General features: G+C 42.2%; 1 protein-coding gene across 1 annotated transcript; it reads right to left on the bottom strand.

The window, feature by feature from the left end:
* Positions 1-7,416: 7,416 nt before the first annotated feature.
* Positions 7,417-8,858, bottom strand: PQLC2L (PQ loop repeat containing 2 like). Its single transcript, XM_017734408.1, is given in 5 exon segments — positions 7,417-7,532; positions 7,630-7,720; positions 8,022-8,151; positions 8,282-8,319; positions 8,853-8,858. Coding segments are annotated over 5 exon segments (381 nt in total).
* Positions 8,859-9,443: the final 585 nt, after the last annotated feature.

A 9,443-nucleotide genomic window follows, 5' to 3' on the forward strand; every position in this document is an offset into this window, starting at 1 on the left:
GGTTTCCCCTGTGCTGCTGGTGCAGGGTCACCTGGCATTCCCAGGTAAGGAAGGCACTGATGGGGACACAGGGGGGGCACTTGCAATTCCAGCTTTCCATTAAACCCCAAATCAGCCCCACAGAACGACAGCAGCACCCCTTCAGTCCTGGCTGCAGCTCCCAACGCTGCATTCCGCAGAGGAAAGCTCAGAACCTGCTGTGCCTAATTCCTGCACTGGGATCCATTTATTTAATCCTGACTGGGGGATTTTCTACATTAGCCCAGCACCTTTTCCAAATCCTACTCAAGGCTCATCTTCTGTACTCCTTCAGGGCAAAAAGTTCCATCATGTTTTACTTGTAACTCTGGAAAAAAGAAAATGGAGAAAAATTCCAGCTCCAAACTTCAGATCCTCTTGGATATGTGGCTCAAATATCCACGAAAATGTCCTTTCTACCTCATCCTTGTGCTTGCAAGGGTCCTAAGTGAGAAATACAAGGATAAGAACCAGGTTAATCTAGGAACAGCTGTGGGAGCAAACACATTGCCCTGCACTACTCCAGCACCAGTGCTGTAAATGCTGTGGGCTGGGCTGAGCGGGGAGGCTGGTAAGGAGAAAAAGTTAGTAAAAATTATCAAAAAACTCTTCTTAGCAATAGCTCAGCAGGGCCTGATCACAAAACACAATTATCATCTCCTGCAAAACTTCCAGGCAATCAAATTTGCAGGCACTGACACTCAGACAACAAATGGCTCAACATTTAGGGCTGTTTTCAACACAAGTTGTGCAATTAGACAATTACTTATTCCCATTGTAAACCAGACCATTGAAACACAATTCTCATCTAAAAAGAATTAACAAGTGTGTCCTTGTCCTTTTTCCTGATGGTGTCAGCTCTCAGTAAATTATTGACTTGGAGCACAGACAGCCCTTAAATACAAAATAATCCAGTTTTGCTGGATAATCGAGGACTTCTTGTACTTGAGTCCTGAACTTGGTACAAACCACTTGGTGTTCTAATAGAGGCTTCCCTGTGAACTGGGAAAATTTGCTGAAGTCCCACCATGGATCATAAAATGACAGAATCATGGAATTGTTAAGGCTGGAAAAGTCTTCCCCAAGCTCCTGGGCTGTAGCACTGGGCAGCATCACCCTGAGCCATCAGGCTGGTAACAGCACCAGAGCTCTGAAGGTGAATAAATTATAAACACAGGTTATATGCAGCTTATATATGGCAGAAAATACATCAGCTGCTTCTTAAAAAAAAAAAAAAGGCTAAACTGCCAAAATACTGAATACAGGAACTCTGAGACCTCAAGAGTCAGCCCAGAGTGGAGGAGACAACCAAAGTGAGTTCCAGGGTAAACTTCCTATAGCCACCAAGCCACTGCAGCAAATTTGTTCCATGAAATGAAACAATGTACTGACAATTTAAAAATCTGAGATGAATTTAAAAGCTGAGTTTAAAAACTGGAGGCAACCCCAAGCATTCACAGGAGGGCAGAGAAGTTGAATGTCTGGCTGGGAAGCGCTGCTGGCTCAACTGTCAGGCCAGGCTTCTATTTTTAGCCCAGTAATTAAATTGCAGAGCCCAATGTTTTGTGGAGGGATAGAATGGATTCCAAAGGTGCAGGAGAAGTCTGTGTACAGCAGCTTGGCTCTTGCTGAATGAACTCTGGCTATCCTGTAACAGCCTGGCTACGTTCAATGAAAAGGATAAACGTGGAAGAGCTGAACACAATTCTCTGACAATAGGGTGATGTCAAAGCAAAAAAAAAAAAAGGAAAAAAATCTCAGTGAAGGCTTTTGTCTGAACTAAACACAAAGCAGAGTTGTTTGGGTTTGGAGGGAGCGGGGGAGGAAGGACACAGGGTAGGAAATAAGAGGAAAGGATGAAGCTTTCCAGAAAAATTTTCACAGGATTCAGGCTGTTAGAAACTTCAGGATGGTGCTGCTCCAGGAGCAAGGGCAGGACTGATTTAGGACTTTGAAACATGTAGGACTGCAGCCCTGTGTACAAGGGAAACATTAAACAGTCATGCATAGAACATAAAGCTCTAATAAAATCCACACCTGGATTTCACATCTCTGACAAGACCCAGAGTATCTCGAGGAAGCCCAACCACCTCCCACGGCAAAGTGGGAGGAAACACTGACTGGAAAAGGAAATGATGTCCAGTTTATAATTCAAATGTGCAGTGATGAAACTCCTCTCCAAAGGAACAGGAGGACAACTCATGCTTTACAGACAACTGGACACTGCCATAACCATGGGAATAACTGGCTTCTTGTGCAACCACACACCTTTAACTGCAGCCACCAAAGCACTGGGATGAGCGTGTTGTGATCCTGTTGAACCAGGCTGAAACGGCTCCAGGGGAATCCTGCACTGGAGCTGCTGCTCCAGCCACGAGCAGAGCCCATTTGTTTCCAGAATTAGTCCGTGCCAGCCGTGTCAGATGGAAGCACAGGAATAGTGCAGCAGACACAGAGTGAGTGAACTCTTAATCCTGCCTTGGACCTTGAGAAATGAGGGTTTATTTTCCACCTAATGAAACTCTGGACACAATCAGGAATAAAGTCGACCAGAATTAGGCAATTTCTCCTCAAAACAGACTGTTACACAAATAGCAATGATGAAACACCTCCCTCTTAGAAATTAGGACTTTTGGGGTTAATTCCTGTTTTCCAAGACCCAGGTGAGCCCGTCTTTCGGTTTCTGGGCTAAAGTGATGGGTAAATTTGTCAGATTTTTATTTTCATGCTTGGCAAGAGGCAGCAGTGAAGCTGTTTTTAAAAGCAGTGCCTTCCTTACCTTCAGGGCTCTCCAAGCAGGAGGTCTGCTTTTGTTTTCTCTTGATTATGAATACTTCATCCATTCCCAACCAACACTATGTACTTGACCAGATTCCTGTAAGCTCCTCAATCTGATTTGGAAGCATCTGTTTCCAATACAATTTGAACTGGAGGACTATTAACAAGATTGGATTCAGACCCCAATCAAGCCAGAACCCAGGAATTAATGCCATGTGCAGGCTGGCACTGCAATCCCGGGGCAGGGAATGGAGAGGGGGAGCTTTGGGGGCAATGAAAAGTCGATTTTCAGAGTCTATCACAGAACAGCATCTGCAAATCTGTACAGAACGTACTGTGAGGGTCATCAAGATCAAGTTCAAGAGGTTTTTGGGTAAATAAATACTGCCTGGTTTATGTTTCCAGCTGGGGGCTGGAGCAGAAGAAAGTCAGGACTTAGTTCATGGACTAAGCCCTGGATCCCACAATCTGCTCACAGAATGCATTGTCCGATAAAGGTAAAACCAGAATTTGTTTCAGAACAGGCCAGGACCCACAGTGCAGCCTCCCCACCTTAGTGGGGGATTGTGTTCCATGATGCACGTTTTACCCAATCCACAACCAGGGGTTGGAATGACACTGGAATTTCAGGGCCCATCCCGAGGCCAGGGCTGTCTGGTCACTGCTCTGATTGCAGAGCCTTTTGAAATTCCTTTAATCAGAAAGACAACACTGATGCCTGGGAATCATAACTTCTGGAAGAGCTCCAGGTAAAGCTGGTGAAGAACTTGCTTTTAATCTGGAATGGATTAACATAAAATGCCTGAAATCCCTCCTCGTTCCATCCTGGTTTATGGCTCCAGTTCATGGAGTTAAGCTCCAAGATGTTGTCACACACAAACCTTCAATTCTTCCTGCAGGAAAAAAATCCTAAAATCTCCTTTTTATGCTCCTTTAAGTGCAAATCCAAGCTCTGGTAACAAGACAGGTGACTGTAGTGCACAGTCCCAACCCATCCCTGTTTACCAGGTTTAAAGCCAAGGTAGAGAAGTTTCTCCAAACATTTTGCCTTTAATTTCTTGAGCACAAAATGCCAATGCTCCACCTAGAAAGAGCATGACTAACAATAACTACTACACTGGGCATGAATATATTAAATATAAAATCACCCCAGCATGATGTGCAACCCCTCCCAATTTTTATTGTCTCCAAGTTATAAATTAACCTGTTCAAAGCAGATTTAATGTTTATATTTTCTATAGACTTGCTATTCTTGTAAGAATTATCATTATAGAAAAGGTACAAATTATTGTTCAGCAAGAAGATTTTATTATCAGGTTAGAAAAAATGTGATCTAAAAAAATCCACTTTATTTCTGATCTATTTATTAACAAGCCTGTCCTGAGAATCTTTAGCTGTAATGGGAGAATGATACAAAAATGTCAAGGAACAAAACCCCAAAGCTCCCAACAGGCCATGAAAGGTGGTGAAGAAAGCAGAGAGACTGGGAGGATTCGGGTTTTGGCATCTTTAGAACAAGGCTCAGTCCACAGGTGCAGTTTCCCATCATGGCCAAGGCAAAGAGCAGGAAAAAGGTACCTTCTGTGCATCTTCTCTGGAACTAAATACAAATTTTATACACAAATCAAAAAAATAACAGTTTTATAAATACAAAGAAATGTTAAAATGTACCCCACAGTACGCAGTTAGAGATAATTTGGGCATTTTGTGATAGAACACATTCAAAAACTTTCAGTCATTCTTGTCCCTGTCTTCCTGGGGCTCTGAATTTCTGAGTTTCAGCACAAACCACTGAAAATTCAGGAACTGTTACAGTCCTTAGGTCTCTGGTTAATGCCATTTTTGTGGGAGTGCAAACAGCAGGGATAATCTGCTTCCAAATGGTAACTAGTTTTTAAGGAATCTGTTGCTGTAGCAGTGTATTTAGTAGATCTTTTTGAAAATACTGTGACGTTCCAGGTAGAGAGGGAATATGAACAGGCTTAGAAATTAATTAGTCACTTCCATAATGAATTAAAATTTCTGCATGTAACTGACGAAGTAAAGCCTTCTACTCTTTTGATGTGCTTGTTGGGTTTTTAAAAATATACTGATAGTGAAGAGGCTGTGGGGAAAAGTAATGGTATCTTGGTGAAAAGGGGCTAAGATTTAAAACTAATTCTAACTTTTATTCCCATGATGGAATAGTTTGGAGACAGAAAAGGGAGGATGCCACTTGCTCACGACAACAATCATACAAAGCAGATTTCCGCTGATAAATCCAGCTGTAAATAATTCCTTCCTCTTCCCCTGCCAATCAATCTTTTTTCCAGCAATCAAAGACCAGCATTTTCCAAAATTCTCATTGGCATTCTCTGAATGGGAAAAAAACTCCATTTTTTTCAGTCGCAAAAGCGAAGTGGGGGTTTGAGTTGAGGAGGGCTCAGTGTGAGGGAGAATCCAACACTGGAAGGAACAGAAAGTTAAATAAACAAGTGCCAAAAACCCACTCACATTTTTATGGAACTGAGGGAATCTGCTGCCCAGGTAAAACACACAGGACACACATGCCACAAATGAAGCCTGACATTTCAATCATATCAGGAGAGTCCTGGAAAAGAAAAGCACATGGATTTTGGCAAGAATGCTCTGAGGCATTTCAGAGGATTAAACTGAGAGTCCACAGGCTGAGTTTGTGGACAGAACTCCTTTCAAGCAGTGCAGTGCAGCTCTTCAGATGACCAAAGAGGGCTAGGAAGGGTTTAATCTTCATCTCACAACAATGCAGATCAAAACTGGTGCCAGGCTTTGGGATATGACACTGATATCAATCCAGTCCTCCTGCTCAAAAAGCCTGGGCACAATAACTCAAACCAAAACTAAAAACTGCAGCTCCAGCCATGAAAAAAAATGAATCATCCTGTCTGGAGAAAGCAAAATACTCATTTTTCACAGTTTAAGAGTTGCTGGTTTTCTCACTCTGGCTGTGTTTTGAAAATAAGCTGCTTCCCTGCTGGGCCATGTTGCTGGATTACAATTATTTCCCTGGCATTAGCAGGAAGGCCATGAAGCTGCTGGAATAGGCTGTGAACTTCCCTGCTGGACTGACAGCAGCAGGTACAATGGTGATTTTCCACTTTTATTGATTTTTGGTGGTCTCCACGTGGATGTTTACAGCATTTCCCACAGGCACAGACACAACATTGATGTTCTGTTAGTTCAGAGCAGCACATCCTCGGGACCCAAAGGACACAACAAGCCCAGGATGCTGGTGAAAGAAGCAATTCTGTAACTTCTTTATTTTGGGATGTGTGGGAAAAACATTCACATACATGATTTCTACATCCTTGTTAAAAAATCCTCCAGGTTTCTTTAAAGCACACAAACTTTTCAAGACACTTCTGGGTGGGATTTTTTTTTTTTTTAATGCAAACAGGTAAGAACTTACATTATTTCTCGGGATTGCTGGACTATGTTCCTGGTTCCCGAGGAGCAGCTGACAGAGGGCAGTGACCCTCAGAGCTCCACACCCCACAATCCAGGCTGTGCCCAAATTCCTCAGGCTGGGACTGCCTGGAATGACACACAAACAAATTAGCTGAAAAATAACATCTGCTGTTGATTTGAGGTCACTTTCTGTTTGCAGTACAAATATGCAAATGTAAAGGTAGAATTTCATGTCTCTTTTTCTTGGCAGCAGTGGAAGTTTCACCTCTTTTTTCTGGGCTCTGTGCCCACCCCTGCTCACTGTTGTAGTACTGATTGTAGCAGTGGAGGAACTGCTGGGGAACCCCTTGGTGGACATTGCTACTGAGAGGAAAGGTTCATTCTCACCTTCTCTCTTACATTATAATTATATATTATACTTTATAATTTATGATTAAATAACAGCTAATAAACAAAACTGCTGAGTAGAATAGAATGCAACTTTTTTCCACACATCTTGATTAAAACCTGCAAAAGCAAGGATATTTGAAATGTGAATGAGTAAAATCTCACTAAGATATTGATGACTATCATGTTGGACCAGGCAGTGGCAGCTCAATGCACCAAAGCCTGGGTCTGTTCCCAGAGGAGGCAGCAGGAAGGAAATCCCTCAGCACTGCCCTATCTCCAAGTTTATTATCAGTTCCATATTGAATCTGCTTTATCCCTATTTAGTCTGTGGGGAGGCATCTGGTTTACTTCAGCTTTTTGTTACCTCTGCTGTACCATGGATTTTCTTTCACATTTTTTTTTAAATTGATGAGTTAATGGTTTTGATTTGATACAATATGAAGAGAGCTGTCTTCCATTTCAGACAAAACAGTAGTCCATGGGCAGGCTGAACATTCCAACCACTGCCAGGATTTTCTCAAGCACAACTCCAATAATTTCATTCCCTGGAATATGTGTTTTTAAATGCAGATATTGAAACAGGACACATGAAGATGTCAACATATTTTATGCTATAAGCAAATAAAGCCCAGTTTCAATCAACGGGGAGGAAACCAACTGAACTCCACAAAGAAATAAGGCTGGGTTTCAACTCCCACATATTTCCACAAAAACCATGGAATTGGTTAAAATATGGAACCAGATTCCACAAACCTATTGCATTTTTTATGTCTGTATCAACTGAAAGTATTCCATGGAAAATATTCACAGATGTGTGTGGGTCAGAAGCAAGAAGGAAGGGAAAACAGGAGGCAATAAGGAAAACAGGAGGCAACAGGTCCCAGAACTCCAGAATTTGTACACTCTATTTTTTGATCCCTCTGGAAAAAAAAAAAAAAAATTAAATGCTGTAGGAAAATCTCTCAGTAAAGTCTGTACTACATCATGGAAAACATTTTAATTGCTGTAAAAACCTACCTTTTGTCACCTTCTGATTCTTGAGCTTACAGTAAACAAATTGTGAAATCATAATTAGATCCTTGTTCACATAAAAAGCAGCAGTGACAATCTGAAAGAGAAGAGACATTTGCTTGTTCAGTAGGCAAATAGTTTGAAATACCTCAACTGCACGGAAATGCTGCTTCATAATCACAATGTGAATGACAAACACCAAATCACTGCCAGAAATAAACATCAGTGTAAATATTTGTGCAATTATGACTTGGTTTATAGATGGCAGATCAGTGAACTGAATACAAAACTCTTCTCTCTCCCAGTGTGTATTTGGCTGAGCAATGTTAGGTTATCCCAGAGTCTAAAGGGACAGCTCTAAAAGGATAAGTGAAAAAGCAGGAATATTAACAGATCACCTGGACTGGCAACTGGTTTGTTAAAAAGCAGCCTAGGAAACTGGTCAGGTCTCCAGCCACCCAGCACAGCAGGAACGCTCAGGACAGTGCTTGGTCCACTCTTCCACTCTGGCAGGACATGTGAATTTGACTGGAACAAATTCCAGAAGGAATCATAAAAGAGTGTAAGCAGAACAAGGTTTAACAACTCAGTTTTTTTCAAAATAAAGAAAGATGAAAGCTGCAGCCACAGGGACCTCTCACAGCAATCCCCCCCTCACCTTTGGAAGAACTTGGCATCACCACAGCTCAGCCGGTCCTACCCCAAGTGACAAAGGCACAAACCACAAGCTCCTCACTGCCTCATGTGCTCCCTTTAGTGACCTGCACTGAAACACCATTTTGTTGTGACCAGAACTACATCACAAGCATTTGACACTCACCTGCTGTAAACACCAGCCTTTCAGTTACTGAGATAAGAAAGCCCTCTGTTGTTTAACACAGAAGGGCTCACAACTCCACGTAAGCTTATTAATTGGAGAGCTGTGACTGACAATGAGGACTAGGGAGCAGTCCCAAACCTGCGCCCACTGGACATATCTTGCTGAATTCCATGCTCACAAACATGACAGTTTTAATGTAAAGCCCCTCTCCAATTAATATTTCAGCTCACATTTCTGCAGCTCAACAGCTGAGCAAGCATGGTTTTATTTCACTTGATTTCCACAGCCCTTTTACCAGGTCAGTAAATTATATCCCCCTTATAGGGACAGACTTTGGAGTCAATCCCATTTTTTTCCAGGCATTTTTAGCTGCTGAGATCATTCCCACTTTTCCTTTGTCATCTCCTACCTGCATGTCTGAAACCTGAACCCAGTGACAAAGTGATTCAGCACTGTGCAAGTGCCAACTCCAGTGCTGCTCCTGACCTTTTCCCAACCCAAACTGAATTGGCAGGACAGGACTGGTGGGAGAGCATGGGATTTATATAAACCTTGAGCCAGCTTGTGCTGCAAGTGCACACACAACTCAGGGTGGAGAAGATAAGAGAGGAAAGGTGATTTATTCTCATTTGCTCTAAGTGGCAGAGATTAGTGTCAAGTCAGTACAACAGCACAGTACATCAAGCTCATTTGTCAACCACCAAATATTTTTGCAAACATGAACAACATGCTTCTTTCTCTGGCATATTATTCTATCTGTATTATGCAGATAGAGGAACATATCCAAGATAAAATTTAAAAAAAAAAAAAGAAAAAAGGCAGCTTTTGCAAAAGGCTTCAGGCAAGATTACTCATGTTTGAGTCTGAGAACTGATTAAGACTTTCAACTTAGGGGAGTGCAGCAAGCAGCAAGCAGACAATGGAAATGAGCCCTGTGACAACACTCCAGCACTCCCACACAGCCCTGGCACATTCTTCCAGGAGGTGCCAAATCCAGGGC

This window comes from Corvus brachyrhynchos, unplaced genomic scaffold (genome assembly GCF_000691975.1).
Source record: "Corvus brachyrhynchos isolate BGI_N302 unplaced genomic scaffold, ASM69197v1 scaffold544, whole genome shotgun sequence".
Classification (NCBI taxonomy): domain Eukaryota; kingdom Metazoa; phylum Chordata; class Aves; order Passeriformes; family Corvidae; genus Corvus; species Corvus brachyrhynchos.